Source organism: Haliotis rufescens, unplaced genomic scaffold (genome assembly GCF_023055435.1).
Source record: "Haliotis rufescens isolate VD_foot unplaced genomic scaffold, xgHalRufe1.0.p SCAF_23, whole genome shotgun sequence".
In the NCBI taxonomy this organism is placed as follows: Eukaryota; Metazoa; Mollusca; class Gastropoda; order Lepetellida; family Haliotidae; genus Haliotis; species Haliotis rufescens.
This window is the reverse complement of record NW_025963924.1, coordinates 1,459,315-1,478,724: the sequence shown is the minus strand read 5'-3', so window position 1 is coordinate 1,478,724 and position 19,410 is coordinate 1,459,315. Positions and strand designations below refer to the sequence as shown.

The window sequence follows — 19,410 nt, the reverse complement described above, 5'->3', positions numbered from 1 at the left end:
TTCAAAAATTCAAAACTTCTCAGGCGCAGACACAAGCATATCACAAGCAAATCATGCAAAGATTGACAGCTGCACAGCGTCATGAAGCCATTGGAATGATCCGAGCGGGAATGAGGCAACAACAGGTGGCAACACATTTCCAATGCCATCGTAACACGATATCGGCATTGGTGAGGCGTTATCAGAACACAAATGACGTTGCCGACCACCCACGTTCAGGACGTCCCCGAGTAACGACGCCAAGACAGGACAGATGGATTCGAGTTACACATCTCCGACACAGGTTCCAAACGGCAGTAACGACGTCCCAGACAATTCCTGGACTGCGCCGTATCCATCCCAACACTGTCAGGAATCGTTTACGTCAGTACGGTATTCGACCACGACGCCCTGCCATACGTCCCATCCTGACACACCGTCATCGAGTCAACCGTCTAAGATGGTGTCGAAATCATGTTCGCCAACCTCGAATATGGTGGAGAAATGTTGTCTTTACAGATGAATCGAGGTTCAACATTTCCCACAGTGACAGGCGCCAACGTGTCTACCGGCGTTTGGGAGAACGTTATGCACGCAACTGTATTGTGGAGAGGAATCGTTTTGGAGGTGGCTCTGTGATGATTTGGGGTGGGATAACAGCACGGCACCGAACCACTTTGGTGGTTGTTCAGGGCAATCTCATCGGTGTTGGCTAGAGAGATCAGATTCTGAGGCCTGTGGTCATTCCTTTCCTGCAACGTCATGGCCCGGGATTGACATTTCAACAGGACAACGCTCGTCCTCACACGGCTAGGGTCGCAATGGATTTCCTTCACCATAACAATGTCATGGTACTGCCATGGCCTGCAGTTTCTCCAGATCTTTCCCCAATAGAGCATGTGTGGGATGAAATGGAGCGCCGTCTGCGTCGTCTTCCACATCCTCCAGATAACGTCCGTGACTTGGCACAGGATTTGAGGAGGATATGGCCATTTGGTGGACTCCATGCGTCGCCGATGCACTGCTGTGATTCACGCACACGGTGGTCATACCCGTTATTGACTTTGTGACTTTGTCGTATGACCCCCTACTCCATTTTGATCTTCTGACGTCATCGTAACAGATGTTGTTCAGGTCCCGTTGACATTTTCTTATGGTCCGATCATTCAGCTGCTACAGCGTCGGCATCATTTTGTTCTTGCTGTGTTGTATTTCAATCCAGAATATATTTTCTCCGTGCACAGTTTCGTTATGTGGCTAGTATATATTAAGTGGACCCGTGACGATCTGGGGTAGAATAGGTCTTCAGCAACCCATCCTTGCCGTAAAACGCGACTATGATTGTCGTAAGAGGCGACTTACGGGAGTTGGTTAATGCAGGTCATCGTATCCCTATTGCGTGGATCGATGCTCATGATGTCAGCCACTGGATTGTCTGGTCCAGCCTCGATTACTTACAGACCGCCGTCATATAGCTGGAATATTGCTGAGTGCCACGTTAAACAACAAACAAACAAACAAATATATATAAGTGAGTGAATGAGTATGGTTTTACGACGCGTATTGCAATACACCAGCAATATCACGGCAGGGACCTCATATATAAATTTCATCATGTCGAGCTTAAATATACAAGTTATTTCTTCGAATCCACATGCGTGAGCTCAATTTCACTGTGATGTTCACTGGACGAGATACATTTTCACGGGTAATATTTGTCCCGGCTGGATCTGTTCAATGTGGATCTGAATTCTGATCATCGTTGACATTCTCACAAAATGGTGATAATTCATCCTTTATTCAACTTTACTATGGCGTCATGTTTCTGGAGGTAACTACCGCAATGTCAGTTCTCCCGTTGCCGTGACTGCCTTGTGGGGGCTGCATGGTCGTTGAAAGAGTAGCTTGACGTTGTACAGAAACACATTTGTTGAGGCCAAGGATTTCGATGAATGCGCTGTGGAACTTCCTGTTCGTGGCGTAATACACGAGCCAGTTGATGGACGGGTGGAGGTGAGCGAACACCACGATAAACACGTGCAGCTCGTGCTGGAAGGTGTCACGTGAGTCCAAGACGATCAGTAAGGCGTACGGTATCCAGCACACGGAAAACACGATGTAAATGATAAACAGTGTCTTTGCGAGCTTGAAGTCTGGAGTTCGATCAGTTGATTTATCTGTTGATCCGGGGTGGGTTGCACGTGCATTATGTACCCGTGAACGGACAGCTCGCACGTGTTGGTAAATACGCAGATAGGATATCCCTGTGACGCCGATCGGGATCCACACCATGACGACGGAGAATACAACGGTGTATGGGTACGTCGCCATGCGCTCCCAAATACACTCAAGGCTCTTGTGGTCGAAGGAATGGCCGCCAATGTCGGCGAGGTTGAGGAGGACGAGACACATGCCGACACAATAAAATAGCACGCAGTAGATGACGCAGTTGCGGGTGCTGAAGATGGATTTGTAGTGACTGTGGTGGACGATGAAGACGTATCTGTTGCAGCTCATGGCGGCGATGGTCATGAGAGACGCCACACACGACATCGTGCACAACGAGCCTATGACACGACACAGTCCTGGGATACGGTCGAAGAAATCGGAGCCCTCCAGTTTTGCTGAAATAAGAAAAGGAGAGAAAAGCTCAAAAAAGTTTATCGACTACAAACATGATCCATGATTTAGGGTAGACTAATCCTAGAAGAACTGTTGCGATGGAACAGCTTAGTGGTTAAGGCGCTTCCTCGTCACGTCGAAGGCCCGGGTTCGATTCCCCTCATGGGTACAATGTGTGAAGCCCATTTCTGGTGTCCCCCGCAGTGATATTGCTGGAAGATTGCTAAAAACGGCGTAAAGTCCAACTCAGACACTCCTGGAACAGCTTGACATTTGACGGTGTTGTTTATCGAAATCGCGATGACCAGTGTAGCGGTGAAGACTGCTATCAACCACTGATTCGCCATCCTCTGTTATCCAGGGTATTATATATCCATTCTATCAAGATAAATACCCTGGACCAGGTCACAACCATAGCATCGTCATGACGCTAGAAATAACCGGCACCCAATCAGAATATTCTCCTGAGTGAGAGATATTCTGTGCTGAATGAGCGATTGAGGTGCTGACGTCACTTCCGAAACGAACCTAGGCAATGGGTGCGGGTTTTTATCACAATAGTGAGTGAGTTGGGTTTAACGCCGCTTTTAACAGTATTCCAGGCGTGTCAGCTTCATGTGGGAGGAAAGCCCGAAGTGATGCAGGTCTCAGACGTTTACCACTTCGGTGAAACCAACGAGCACAGGTATTGTGCTGACAAACCTAGAAACAGGGCGAATCGGGGCGAACCGGGATTCGAACCCACAATCATAGGTTTCTGGCGTGCCAGTGGGACGCAACTCTGCACAGCGAATCGCGGCGGCTCAGACGACTGGACCACCCGTTCCCCCACAATAGAATGGAGACACAATACACTGAATATCATGTTGGCTTACCTGGTCCAGACTTTAAGGTGGTTGGTTGGACTAAATAAGTAACGTATGGTCTGGATTTGTTTCATGACCGATAGCATGTAATCGTACCCCGACGATTTACACTAACCGTGAAGATCCGGGGTAGAATAGGTCTCCAGCAACCCAGGTTTGCCGTATAAGGCGACTATGCTGTTCGTAAGATGCGACTAACGGGATCGGATGGTCAGGATCGCTGATTTGGTTGGTGCATGTCATCGTATCTCAATTGCGTGGATCGATGCTCATGATGTCAATCACTGGATAATTTTCAGACCGCCGTAATTTTGGTGGAATAATGCTGAGTGCGGCGTTTAACAACAAACAAAACGCTGTACATCGTTGTTCATGCTTTCGCCCAATAGTTTGAGTGATCCGCACTTGATTATTTATAGGTCACGTGATTCAGCTGGAATACTGATGCCACCTGTCTAAATTAACATTTTTTTTCTGTGATGATAGGAAAACAGAAAGATAAATAAAGGATGTTTTGAATTTTTAGCCAAACTTTTTTTGTAATCAGCATCGCCACAATTCGCTTTGCAGAGTTGCGTCTCTTGGGCACGCCAGAAACCTACGATCGTGGGTTCAAATCCTGGTTCGCCCCATCTTCCCGAGGCAAGGGAGTTAACTGACTATAATAGTCCAGTTTCTACCCTTGCCGAACTGGGCTGGAATTATGGAATTTTATTTTGGCTTGACTGACGAGTCTACGCATAGTCCAATCAAAAACGAGTAACGAAATAGACATCCGATTGGTAAACTGCCGTGCAGATGTCGGCCGATTGCAGGATTTGCAACACATGTGTACCGACAACTTAGCGTCAACCTATATTTTCCAAATCTTTTGATGTTTTTAATCAATGTGCTCAATGTGCTCACGTGATTTGTTGCACTTCGCGAAGTAAGACCGTTTTATTACGAAATAGATCTTGATTATTGATCGGATCGTCTTCACTTGGCGACGCCATTTTGTTTGAAGCAAGTGTAAGTGATATGAGGGATGGAATCTGATTGGTCAATAGGGGGGACATAGAAGGAACATGACTCGTAATAGCCACAGGTGGCGCTTCGATCGAGCCCAGAAATTCCAGCGTAGTTTGGCAAGGGTGGAAACTGGAAGTTTACAGTCAGTTAACTCCCTCACCTAGGGAAGATGGGTTTGTCCCGACTGTGTTCCTGGGGTTGTCAGCACCATAGCCGTTCTTGTGGGTTTCAAAAAGCGGTAAACGTCTGAAAACTGACATGACAGATTAACTCAGCAATATTCCAGCTATATGACGTCGGTCTGTAAATAGTCGAGTCTGGAACAGACAGTCAAGTGATTATTATCATGAGCATCGATCCGCGCAATTGGGATACGATGACATGCATCAACCAAGTCAGCGAGCCTGACCACCCGATCCCGTTATTCGCCTCTTACGACCAGCATGGGTTGCTATTCTACCCCGGATCTTCACGGGTCGCCTCACCTATGATGCTCATTGGATCCGCTAGCGCCGTCACATACAGGTCGGAGCAGGCCAGGTTGACTATGAAGATGGACTCCACGTTGTGGAGAGACTTCCTCGTTGCCACGGATACCAGAATCAAACCATTCCCCAAGGTTCCTGCAAGTGTGGCAAGTCCAAGTATAAACAGAATCGGAATCGCAATTTCTGGTTGGATGGTCAAGAATTCGTGACGTCCAAATGTCAGCCGAGTGACGTTGTCCTTAGCGTCCATCCTGTCTCCGGTCGTCGAAGTCCACTTTAATACGGTCAGGCTGACCAATTGGCCTCACATGAATGTTCCCAGAATGAGTGGTCAGTGGTCTTCTCATGAGGATGAATGGACCTGCAATGATATCCGAACCTTAAGGTTACAATATGCAAATATGTTTTGATAAATACCCATAAAGATTACGTGGAGGGTTAAATAAAGTTTTTATTTAACTCTTACTTACTTTCCTTGTGTCGAATACTCCTTGAAACAATCAAACCGACAGCAGCTGATCACTGAGTAACGGCAACCATAACATAATCACTAATTGATCTGTTTATAATAGGAACAGCCCGTGAAGATCCGGGTTAGAATTGGCCTTCAGCAACCCATACTTGCATAAAGACGACTATGCTTGGCGTAAGAGGCGACTAACGGGATCGGGTGGTCAGGTTCGCTGACTTTGTTGATGTTTGTCATCGTATCCCCATTGCGTGGATCGATGCTCATGATGTCAATTACTGGATTGTCTGGTCGAGGCTTGATTATTTACAGACCGCCATGATATAGGTGGAATATTGTTGAGTGTGGCGTTAAACAACAAACGAACAAACTATAATAGGTACATGTGCATTATATTGCACGCCAACCAATAGGCCTGTGACAGGTTGATCTCGTGTCGGCCCATCGTTTAAGATTTGTATGGTTCTTTATGGCCTGCAGTAAATTCACGTATGAATTTAATTGTCACGATAAGCTTAAGTTTTTTTAAATGAGGTCCTGCAGCTTGTGAAATCTGTGGGTCTTGATGGCAGCCTGGTATTTGTTTCCATTTCAAACACTCATATCCTCAAACAATACTGGTAGTCCTCAATTAAATCTCCATTCAAGTGTCCATATGTACATGTGTTGTTTGCTTGTTGTTTTACGCCGCACTCAGCAATATTCCAGCTATATGACGGCGGTCTGTATATAATCGAGTCTGGACCACACAGTCCAGTGATTGACATCATGAGCATCGATCCACGCAATTTCGATACGATGACATGCATCAACCAAGTCAGCGAACCTGACCACCCGATCCCTACGACAAGCACAGTCGCCTAATAATACTTTTCAAGGTTCCCGTTAGTTGCCTCTTACGACAAGCATGGGTTGCTGAAGGCCTATTCTACCCCGGATCTTCATGGGTACATATTTACATGTATGTCATTGGAAACATGCATGACGCAGACGGTTGTGCGAAATGTTTTTAAGATAAAAAGACATCAGCTGGATCAAAGATGTGCTCGTGTTCAATTATCAGAAACTTCTCCATGTGGAAATACAAAATACATTACATAAATGAAACGACTGGTCACTGGGACTTGGCCAGTAGGCCATTACCTTCGTAATGTTTTGAATCACGAAAGTAATTGCTCATTAGATGCCTCCCGACCAAGAATACATTACCAAATAATTTAGTTCCAAAGTTTTAATAAGTACATCAGGAACTAGTAAATGAGTTTAATCAACAAGGAGACAACACCATACAAATAAGCAGGTGCGCTGGATAGAAAGGGTCATACATGTACTTCCGTAAACAAGACTATTTGCTGGTTCAAAGAGAAAACGGTGGAAAGGCACTTTGGTGTCGAATAGACTCCATTAAAAAAAAAATGCGTACAAAGACTTCATCACATTTTATATGGTGATGTCTCCTTTCGCCAGGTTCTATTCTAAACTTTATGTTGATGCCCTACACTTCATCCCAGGCAATAGATATTGCAATGAAGCTCCGTCATTTCACATGTTCAACTGATAGTCGGCGTGTGATTATACAGAAGTTATTGATCTGTGCTGAAGTCGGGAACACAGCGTGAAATACAACCACAAAGAGAGACGCATGTATTACATTGGAGATGACAGAACATTCCGTGAAAGCATTAGAACACATTTAGTAAACACAGCAAACATTAGAACACATTCAGTAAACACGGCAAACATTAGAACACCTTCTGTAAACACAGCAAACATTATAACAACTTCAGTAAACATCAAAACACCTTCAGTAAACACAGCAAACATTACAACACCTTCAGAAAACATCAAACATTACAACACCTTCAGTAAACAGCAAACATTACAACACCTTCAGTAAACAGCAAACATTACAACACCTTCAGTAAACACAGCAAACATTACAACACCTTCAGTAAACAGCAAACATCACAACACCTTCAGTAAACACAGCAAACATTACAACATCTTCAGTAAACAGCAAACATCACAACACCTTCAGTAAACACAGCAAACATTACAACATCTTCAGTAAACATACCAAACATTACAACACCTTCAGTAAACACAGCAAACATTATAACACCTTCAGTAAACACAGCAAACATTACAACACCTTCAGTAAACACAGCAAACATTAAAACATCTTCAGTAAACATACTAAACATTACAACATCTTCAGTAAACATACCAAACATTACAACACCTTCAGTAAACAGCAAACATTACAACACCTTAGAACACTTCCAGTAAACACAGCAAACATTACAACACCTTCAGTAAACCTTCGGTGAACACGGAAATTATTTGAACACCTTGAATGATCACAGCAAATATAAGAACACCTTCAGCGAACACGGAAGTTATAAGAATATCTTCAGTACACTAGGAAAGCAGTAGAAACTTCTAATTGTCCAACTAAGTGAACGACCTTGGTACGACCAACACAATCACCTTCCTTGTGGGTTACACCAAAGTGGTAAACGTCTGAGACCTGCATCACTTCGGGCTTTCCTACCACATTAAGCTGACACGCAGCGATATAACTGCAATACTGTTAAAAGCAGCGTTAAAAACATTACAACACCTTCAGTAAACACAGCAAACATTAGAACACTTCCAATAAACACAGCAAACATTACAACATCTTCAGTAAACACAGCAAACATTACAACACCTTCAGTGAACAGCAAACATTACAACACCTTCAGTAAACACAGCAAACATTACAACACCTTCAGTGAACATACCAAACATTACAACACCTTCAGTAAACACAGCAAACATTACAACACCTTCAGTAAACAGCAAACATTACAACATCTTCAGTAAACATACCAAACATTACAACACCTTCAGTAAACACAGCAAACATCACAACACCTTCAGTAAACCTTCGGTGAACACGGAAATTATTTGAACACCTTGAAAGATCACAGCAAATATAAGAACACCTTCAGCGAACACGGAAGTTATAAGAATGTCGTCAGTACACTAGGAAAGCAGTAGAAACTTCTAACTGTCCAACTAAGTGAACGACCTTGGTACGACCAACACAATAACCTTCCTTGTGGGTTACACCAAAGTGGTAAACGTCTGAGACCTGCATCACTTCGGGCTTTCCTACCACATTAAGCTGACACGCAGCGATATAACTGCAATACTGTTAAAAGCAGCGTTCAAACACATCTCACTCACTCACCTCTTCGAATAGAACTCCGTCGCGTACTGAGAGCAAATCAACGCATACACTGTTGTGCCAAGGCGTACCCGTCACCCGTGCAAATACAATGGACTGTGCCACTCATTCAAAATCAGTTCAGTCACAACGCACGACAATGTGTATGCTCCGTGTTTTCCAGTGAGTGCAAGTGTTTTGATACGTCTAGGACCACGTTTTGATTTTTTTGTTCAGGAAACGCGATCCCCCACTTGATGGAGATCATCCGTTTTAATATCAAGGTAGGGTTACACATGATATTTTTGTAGATGATCGATGATGTCGTTGATGTTGCTGAAGTTGTTGATGGCGCTCTTAATGAGTTCCTAGCGACTCTTGCAAAGTACCACTGTATTGACGTAACAAACATATTTAACAGACGCATCGTTTATGACAAGCTTTTTGTGGATAAATGGTTTCGTCGATAGGTTTCATTGTCCTGATACTAATGTCAAGCAGTAATAATGTGTCGCACACAGCTGGAGACATTCAATATTGACCGGTATGAAATACCATTGAGCGTACGTGCCTCCGGTTGTTTTGCTCTATCCAAAAGTTATTTAATGATTATTTAGCAACACATTGTTCTCACTTTTACAAAAGTAGGGGGGGATAAAATATACATGTTACTACATAGTATTAGAACAAAGATGCGTTTTGACGACACATATCCTGTGCAAGAACGTTTAAGTCTGTAACACGAAACAACAAAGCAGTAGAGTCACACACATGCGTAGGCCGTCATTGACGATTTTGACACTTTCAAGGAATGTCGATTAATCGATTAATTGATCGTTTATTCTGTCACTCTTATTGATTCTGCTCATCACACAGTTGTGATTTTTTATATTTCATTTATGTTTTGTGTATGAACTAGCCATGCGGCGTCTGCAACACGCGATGCCTCTGCGGACGATTTGCATGCTTGAAACGGGCTGACGTCAGCGTGCAGTGGCCAATACGTTTAATGTTTCACTCTCCGTGATTAGCTATGGAACAGGTACCAAGAAACCCGAAATGTTGACGATCGACCCCGTTCAGTGCGTCCCAGGTCAACAAGAGTATCGACTGATCCGATACCAGGCTCAACGAAATCGAGCACAAATGGCGAATCAAATTGCTGCAAATTTTCATCAGGCAACCGAAGTACGAGTTACGGGGGACACGATTCGGAGGCAGCTCATCTCCATGCTCCGTGTCCACGTGTTGTGTCGCCCGTTGTTGCCAACACAACAATGGTGTACACAACGTCGAAACTGGGGTTATTTTTGCTTTTCACGTGCGCCAGAAACCTATAATTGTGGAGTCGAGTCCCAGTTCGCCCCGAATATGTTTCTAGGTTTGTCAGCACCATACCCATGCTCGTGGGTTTCACCGAAGTGGTAAACGTCTGAGACCTGCATCACTTCGGGCTTTCCTCCCACATTAAGCTGACACGCCGTGATATAACTGTTAATACTGTTAAAAGTGGCGTTAAACCACACTCACTCACACTTTTCACGTGTCGTGTTTTCAGATGAGTCCCGATTCACTTTGCACTTCCTTGATAGGCCTGGTCGTGTCTGGGGAAGTCGAAATGAACGTCAGGTCAAACTGAAACCTCATGGCAGATTTGGTGTTGAATCGGTTAGGGTGTGCGGCGGCATCAATATGACTGAGCGAATCCCCCTCCGTAGTGAGTTGGGTTTAACGCCGCTTTAAACAGTATTCCAGTTATATCACGCCGTGTGAGCTTAATGTGGGAGGAAAGCCCGAAGTGATGCAGTTCTCAGACGTTTACCACTTCGGTGAAACCCACGAGCATGGGTATGGTGTTAACAAACCTAGAAACATAATCTGAGCGAACAGGGATTCGAACCCACAATCATAGGTTTCTGGCGTGCCCAAGGGACGCAACTCTGAACAGCGAATCGCGGCGCGTTAGACGACTGCGCCAACCGTGCCCCTTGTGCAAGGATGGGTCACTGTACAGTACCATTGGTTAAAAAAAAGCAAAAAAAAAGCATACTGACACCCTTTGTTGTTCGGTTTGCAAGGAGTGTAGGTCAACGTTTTGTCTGTCAGGACGACATTGCCCGTGCACACCGTGTATGAGTCGTCGGTGCTCACCTCTATGAGCACAAGATTTATTGAATGCCATATTCCAGCAATGCGACAAGACCTTTCACCCTTTTATCGACTGGCAAACTGATCTGGTTATTACTAATGGTCATTTGACTGGCAAGCGACATGTTGACGAAATTTTGCGTCCTGTCGTTGTTCCCTTAGCTAGAATTATTGGCAGAAATTAATTTTGAACTGCAAGTTGACAATGCCAGACCACACCGTGCACAGGTCGTCATCGAATATCTCCGAGGAGAAGGCATACGAACATTGGACTGGCCCGCTAAGTCCCCTGACATGATCCCCAATAGAGCATCTGTGGGATGTGTTCGGGCGGGAGTGAACGCCAGACACCGAGCACCCCACAACGTGGCCCAGCTTGGGATTGCTCTTCAGACAGAATGGTGGGCAATACCAAGGACAACCACACGCAAGTTACATTTCACAACTTTAGAGGAACAATCGAGCATGCCCTTTCTACCAAGACTTCGAAGAGCGCAATACGACTTTTGCGCAGAAGTTATTTGATCAAGGTTACAACATTCAAGGCCTCAGTAAAGCTTTCAAAAGGTTTCATGGTCGACATGTGGATGACATTTCCAAATCTGACGCATCTGTGACAAAAATATGTCCGTTGCAATTCCCTATTTTGACTTGTACCATATGTTCCCGTGCTTTTTCAAGTGAACAATTGACTTGCCTTTGCTTGGATTTATGACGGGTTGCCATTGGGCACGATACGCTTACCTTTTCGCGAACACCTAGTATCATCACTATTTGAAAGGGATTCATAAATACATGCTCGGAATTATACAGTCGACAATAGATATTTGAATATGAAAAGTGTTTTGTCGCTTTTATTCAGACTCGCGTGATTGGTTGGTTGCGTGCCATAGTACCTGCCTGCGGGATTGTGTACAGACTACCGTTACATGCATGGACGGGTTCTGAATGCAATAATAACCATAAAAAACAAACACAAACTACACCAACAAAACACTTCGATTTCTAAATCATCGGAACTGTTGGCCTTTGTGTGTTGCCATTGTACACCGTCAGCGTCGTCAGTCTTTACAGGCTCGCTGACTTGGTTGATGCATGTTATCGTATACCAATTACGTGGATCGATGCTCATGATGTCAATCACTGGATTGTCAGGTCCAGACTCGATTATTTATCAATCCGACGTCATATAGCTGGAATATTGCTGAGTGAGGCGTTAAACGGCAAACAAACACAACGTGATGCAGCACGTCCATCCACGTCAGTCAACCTATAGAATCACGTGCGGTAACCAATCCAACAACAGGAATCAACCATCCAACCACGTGAGTCAACCAATCCAACCTCGTAAGTCAACCCATCCAAAAACAGGAGTCAACATTCCAATAACGTGAGTCAAACTATAGGATCGCGTGAGTCAACCAATCCAACCACATCATTCAACCCATCCAACCACGTGACACAATCCATCCAACCACATGAGTCAACCCATCCAACCACGTGAGACAATCCATCCAACCACGTGAGTCAACCCATCCAACTACGTGATTCAACCCATATCCAATCACGTGAGTCAACCCATCCACTCATCGACACAATCCATCCAACCGCGTGAGTGAACCCATCCCTTCATACAAGGCAATACTGTTATATTTGAATCCCTTGTTCAACTCGGAAATGTTAGAGCGGCTTTGAACAAAATCCTCGACGAAGGCGAACGAGATATGCGGGACGCGCGAGAAATCACTTCCGGTTGTTTGCTTTGCCGACATGCGGGCACAACCTCGTTTTGGACTTTGACCTCGGGGTCATGCAGAAATATTTAGAGGGGTCTCTTCAAACTTGATCGGGGTTAATATCTGAAAAGGTTCAAAACGTTCTCCAGGCTTTAGCTTCGTGTACATCATTAACTGCGTGTATGGACGCCACTGTAACGGAACTACATCAATAAGGTGAAGTGAGGTGAAATTGGGTTTAATTTCGCGTCCAAGATTATTGCACTTATATAGCGACGTGCATGCACGTGTGTGTGTGGCTGCTTGTACTTGTCCGGACTAATACCGATGTATAGTGAGTGAGTGAGTGAGTGAGTGAGTTAAAACTTTACATCGCATCGGCTCCGATTTATAGTGCTAGCTCACTGAGATACCCTGCCACAGTTCAACATGAATACCACACTCAGACACAGTATACTGACTCCGAGCCGACCAGTCCTTGTTTGAGCCCCTTTATGCCGAGCGCCAGACAGGGTAACAACAAGTACCATCTGTTAACGTCTTTTGGTATGACGCGCCCGGGGATCGAACCCCGGACCTTCCGCTCTCCGGGCGGACGCTCTACCACTAGACCACGGAGGCGGTCACTACATCAAAAACATGTATGACACTTTCTTTGAAACTGCCTTGAACAGTTTGCTCAAATTTCGTAAGAGGTTTATTCAGTATCAAAGACCACAGTCCAAGAGTACAATACATAAGATAAAACCTTTGCACATGGACGGATGGGACAAATGTTTTACTGTCCCAATACAATATTTATAATACATTTTGTTTTAAATATATAGCAATATTTTCAATTATCTTGTCATTTTTTGTTGTTAATAGTTGATTGAATTTTGCTCGTGATGGATAGATGAAATAGTAGCTTGGGATATAGAGCTTTCTGTTTTCCATATAAAATGGACAAACTAAAAGGAAATGGTATTCATCTTCAATTATATTATGATTACATTTATTACATTTAAGTAAATCAGTATTGATATTTTCGTTGTAATACCCAACTTATGGCTCAGACATCGGAATTTACATAATATGCGGATAACATCTTAATTTGGACATAACTCCATAATATATATCTCTGGTTCGAGTACAGACTTATGTGTAGAATAATGGTTTAGAAATGATGAAGAAATAATTTTAGCTTGCCAATTCTGAATATCTGTGACTTTACATCTTTGCTTAAAACATTGTATAAACTTAGATATATTGCCGCAATCATGTACGACCGAAACACCTGTAAACCCCGTTTCTAATAACAGTAAACGAACATGCGCTACCCAGTTGTGGCTGCCGTTTTCATCCTGTGATTCAATAGGTCACAACATGATTTTGGGTATTGATAAATATTCATATACAACAGCCTGCACCAATAGACTCGTGAAGATCCGGGTAGAATAGGTCTTCGGCAACCCATGCTTGCCGGAAACGGCGACTATGCTTGTCGTAAAAGGCGACTAAAGGGATCGGGTGGTCAGGCTCATTGACTTGGTTGATGCATGACATCGTATCCCAGTTGCGTGAATCATGGTGTCAATTACTGGATTGTCTGGTCTAGACTCGATTATTTATAGACCGCCGTCATATAGCTGGAATATTGCGGCGTAAAACAACAAACCAAACCAAACCAAAACCAGCCTGCACAAATACTTTATTAAACGACTAAAATAATTAACACAAAAGTATCTTCGTAAGATTGTTTCATGAAACGAGGTGTCAATGATCAATTCCTAAAATTGAAGTGGAGGTTAGAAAAGGACATACGCCATCAGTTTTTTAACAAGCACACATTTACAGATGATGTCTGTGGGATCGCGCCTCTATATATATTTGCCGGATTAGCGGATTTGTTGAATTCCTTCATGCATCGACGCCAAATTAAACAGGTGTATGAAGGTGCATGGGACTATCGATATGTAACAGCTTGAGACCGTTTAGTGCGAACAGGATCGATAGTGACGTGACAAGCATATGACGTCACATCAAACATCAGAACTTCATGATGTTCGTACAAGCTAGCCAGTCGACAAGCCAATCAGATGGGTAACCACAACGTGCCAAACAATAAACATGGCTCTATCGTCGCTATTGATTTTAGAACAAATTCTGAACGTAAGAAGAAATCAATTTCAAGCCGACTGTCATGTTCCAAGGCCGATGAACCTAACGCAATGTACACATGTCTACAAGACTCCATCAGGCGATGGTTGTATTACAGTTTATCCTCAAATAGAGGTCTAGACCTGGGACCAACCCCTTGAAAATGTGCTAAGAATAGATCTTCAGCAACCCATGCTTTCCAAAAGAGGCGACTATGCTTGTCGTAAGAGGCGACTAACGGGATCGGGTGGTCAGGCTTGCTGACTTGGTTGATTCATATATCGTATCCCAATGGCATAGATCGATGCTCATGATGTGAATCACTGGAATGTCTGTTCCCGAGTCGATTATTTACAGACATTCCGTCATATAGCTGGAATATTGCTGAGTGCGGCGTTAAACAACAAACAAACAAATAAACTAGAACTGGAACAACTTTGACCCAGCAATCGTACCACCACGACCATTTCTGAATGATAGCTACAGCCATTGAGAGGGAGAGGAATAACAAAATAATTGTTCCAGAAAAAATAAGGGGGAAAATGTCTAGGATGCCGTGAAACAAATGTGTTGTGTCAATAAAAATAATTCAGCTCCTCCTTACAAAGCCAACACGTCTTGTAGGCGTGACCGACTATGTATGATTTTTCTGGCAAACGGTACAGCGTGGCCTCCGCATAACAGCACCATTTCCAATGAAGAAATCAGTGTGTATACTTCGCCAAATGCACTATGCCACTATACCATGCAAATTACTGTCAGAATTACGTAGACTTCAGCTTGTAAACCGCCGGGCAAAAGAAAGTATACGCCTACGTCTGTGGCTACATGTGACACAAACACAAAATGGTTATTCGATGGTGATGTATGTAATACGGGTATCACATATTTGTGTTTTGGACCTTAAGTTTGCAGTGTTTCAACGACTGTTTTTACCTAGTAACGTTTGTAATTGTTTGGTGAAATCCAATTTTCAAGTGTATACTTTCTTTTGCCCAGCATTTTACATAAAACGTTTGTTTTATTTTATTTAAAAATAGCACAAGTTATTTAATGTATTTTCCCCTTCCTTCTTGATCATATATTATTAACCCCGTTATAACGCCACACGGTCACGCGATAGCGAAGTTATAGTCTGGCACATATTTGAAAGTATGCTATCAGTTAATATTTACTTATTTATTTATTTGTTGTTTAACGCCGCACTCAACACTATTCCAGCGATATGACGGCGGTCTGTAAATAATCGACTCTTGACCAGACATTTCAGTGATTCACATCATGAGCATCAATCCACGCAATTGGGATACGATGACATGCATCAACCAAGTCAGCGAGCCTGACCACCCGATCCCGTTAGTCGGCTCTTACGACAAGCACAGTCGCCTTTTACAGCAAGCATGGGTTGCGGAAGACCTATTCTACCCCAGATCTTCACGGGTCCTAGCAGTTAATAAAATCCGATTTTCTTAACATACACTCTTCAAAAAGAGAAACGCACAGGTAGTATGTAGTTCATTGAACCTAACTACACAAAACATCCGGCATATAAATTGGATATATGTTATTGGAAAATGTTGGTAGCCTGATATTCGACAAACGGTGCGTCAAAACGCAGCCATTGTCGATTTGCAATGTCTTAAACGGCATTGTTTTCACATTTGTTCAAAAATGACATGGAAGAAAACAGTAAAGCAAAATGCACGGCAAGTTTGGCATTCGTAACTCGTGGAAGTGGCTATTAAAAGGCAAGCATTAGCCAATAACTTGTCATTCAATTGTCAACATTTTTCAAGTTCGAAAATGCCGAGACTCAGCGCTGCCTATTTGAACATCGCCATAGGACGTATCCAAAGAGGGGAATCGCCACTTCAACGTCCACCATCACTGCACCCTTTGCCGCCTTCAGAACCGATACACGCAGTACAATTCCACTGCAGACCGTCCGAGAACCGGCCGACCAAGAGTTACACCCCTGCACAGGATCGCTACATTCGACTGTTCCAACTCATCGCAATGCCACAGCGACTGCAGGACGCATCCCTGGTTTGAAGAGGATATCGGACCAGACTGTCAGGAACCATCTTCGCGAGGCTGGAATCTGTCCCAGAAAACCAGTTATCGTCTCTATTTTGCAACAGATCCATCGACGGCGACGCTTGCGTTGGTGCCATACCTTACAGCCTTGGAATTTGAGAAACTGTAGACGAGTGTGGTTTAGCGATGAATCACTATTTCTTCTTCACCGGCGAGATGGAAGACAACGTGTTTATCGTCGTCGAAATAAGCGTTTTCCCCCACATTGTGTACGTGAATTGGACAATTTCGGTGGCGGTAGTGTCCTGGTGTAGGGGGCCGTATCCTACACCACGAGATTTGACTTGGTTGTGGTTCAGGGAAATTTGACAGCAAATCGCTACATGAATCAAATTCTTCAACCTCACCAATCATTGACCGCCGGGGGGGAGCTGTTTCAACAGGACAACGCTCCACCGCACACAGCTCGTTACACGGTAGACTACCTTCAAAATGCCAACATCAACGATTTGCCCTGGCCGTCGAGATCACCAGATCTCAACCCAATCGAACACCTCTCGGATGAACTCGATCGAAGTGTACGTCAACGTCAGAACACGCCGCACAGACTCCCACAACTGGCCAACGCGTTACAAGCAGAATGGCGCAGAATTCCGCAGGACAGAATTCGTACACTTACCCAGTCAGTGCCGAGGAGATGCAGAGCCGTGATTGCTGCCCGGAGCGGTCACACGAGATACTGAGTTCAGCGCAAGCTTGTGGGCTTATGTGACATGACAATGAACAGTTCAATGCCTTTGTACAAAGACAACATGTGACTATCTAGCTCCAAAATTTCATATTTGTATCTATGATATTAAATTATATATATCGACTTTATTAGGTACAATAAATCTCCTAAAAAGCTACCTGTGCGTTTCTTTTTTTGAAGAGTGTACCTTTCATGACTATCATGGTATGCATACGAAGTCCTATTCCAATCTATTCTCGGTAACATCGCCCTGAACACACTTAGATACGTATTTCAAGTTAGACGAAAGGAAACAGGGTTCTTCTTAATTGCTGTAGGAGAAATATTTGTCCAGAAAGGAAACCAGTACTTACAGATAGCAACCTGCCCTTCAGACCAACAGCTCATCTACTCAGCTCATACTTAAATGTAGACCAGCTACGTGCGTGTGTATATGGTAGAGATATCGTACTCCTGTTTACAGAAACACCACGCCAAACCACGCGTTGCAGCTGTCACTGCCAGCATCAAATGTATTAACATTTAGATTATTTATAACCGATTTGTAACAGACTACAGACCCGTGAAGATCCGGGGTAGAATAGGCCTTCAGCAACCCATACTTTCCAAAAAGAGGCGACTAACAGGATCGGGTGGTCAGGCTCGCTGACTTGGTTGATACATGTCATCGTGTGCCAATGGCGTAGACAGATGCTCATGATGTCAATCACTGTCTTGTCTGGTCCAGACTCAATTATTTACAGACCGCCGTCATATGGCTGGAATATTGCTGAGTGCGGCGTTGAACAACAAACAGACTACATATCTAACATATGATTAAATTGTAAACTGCCTAAAATAAGTTCATAATTAATTATATTCTTGATCTTATTATGTTATACATGGCCAAACGATGAAGCACGTACCTTGAAACTAGTGTCCATTTCAGTGAGGTATTGACCAGACCCCCGTGCCTGTAGATTCACAACCGACCCCATCCATGCCTTCTCTGGTCAATACATGTCGTCTTCTCCAGCAGTGTGCTCCAGCGGAACAACTGACGCACACTCCAGAGTAACACCTTCCCTGCTGCAGTCCTGTAAACTCGCCCTCACCGACGTCCGCGCACTCGAGGCTCATTGTGACGATGTGAGTTTAATTATACTGAAGCTCTGTTGGGATTCCTTGAAAGATTAGTGCAGGTAGTTTTCAAATGAAAGACTCTAATCGATATTTGAAATAACATTGCCTGAATTGTGCTTGTATGTGAGTGTGGATTTGTTTGGCTGTTCCCATGATGTTTGCATCATACGTGTCTACGTTCGAGCAAGCTGATGGCATTCATACAGTTATATATCTAGATTGGGTAACGCATTGTGGCAGTCCGGGTGGTAGCTGCATCAGCTACATTAAGAACAATTCTGTCCAACAGGAGTCTAATCTGACATTCGACACAAACAACCGATATATCACCGATATTAAACCACATGGTTGTTTAAAGATTCCAATTTTGGGCATCGCAAGGAAATAAAATGTTTCAGGCAGCCTCGTTTTTTTTCGCGAACACCTGGTGTCATCACTTATATTCAATGATCAATTCCTACAATTTTGTACAATTTTTGTATAATTTGTCTTTTATCCCAAATGGAATGGGGGGCACGGGTGGCCCAGTCGTCTTAGGCGCCGCGATTCGCTGTGCAGAGTTGCGTCCCTTGGGCACGCCAGAAACCTATGATTGTTGGTTCAAATCCCGGTTCGCCCCGATTATGTTTCTAGGTTTGTCAGCACCGTGCCCGTGAGCGTCTGGGACCTGCATCACTTCGGGCTTTCCTCCCACTTTAAGCTGACACGCCGTGATGTAACTGGAATACTGTTAAAAGTGGTGTTAAACCCAACTCACTCACTCACCAAATGGAATCTGTTTGATAACTAAAGTAAGAATGACATATTTCAATACTGCAAGGCCCACAG

The 19,410-nt window shown here is 43.9% G+C and overlaps 1 protein-coding gene across 1 annotated transcript; it reads right to left on the bottom strand.

Annotated features, from left to right (window-relative positions):
• Positions 1–1,513: 1,513 nt before the first annotated feature.
• Positions 1,514–18,520, bottom strand: LOC124140143 (melatonin receptor type 1B-B-like). Its single transcript, XM_046507552.2, has 3 exons — positions 18,366–18,520; positions 4,964–5,327; positions 1,514–2,603 (listed from the first exon to the last, which is right to left on the bottom strand). The coding sequence occupies exons 2-3, from the start codon at positions 5,214–5,216 to the stop codon at positions 1,789–1,791; spliced, it is 1,068 nt and encodes a 355-aa protein (XP_046363508.2). The 5' UTR covers positions 5,217–5,327; positions 18,366–18,520; the 3' UTR covers positions 1,514–1,788.
• Between the last annotated feature and the right edge of the window lie 890 nt (positions 18,521–19,410).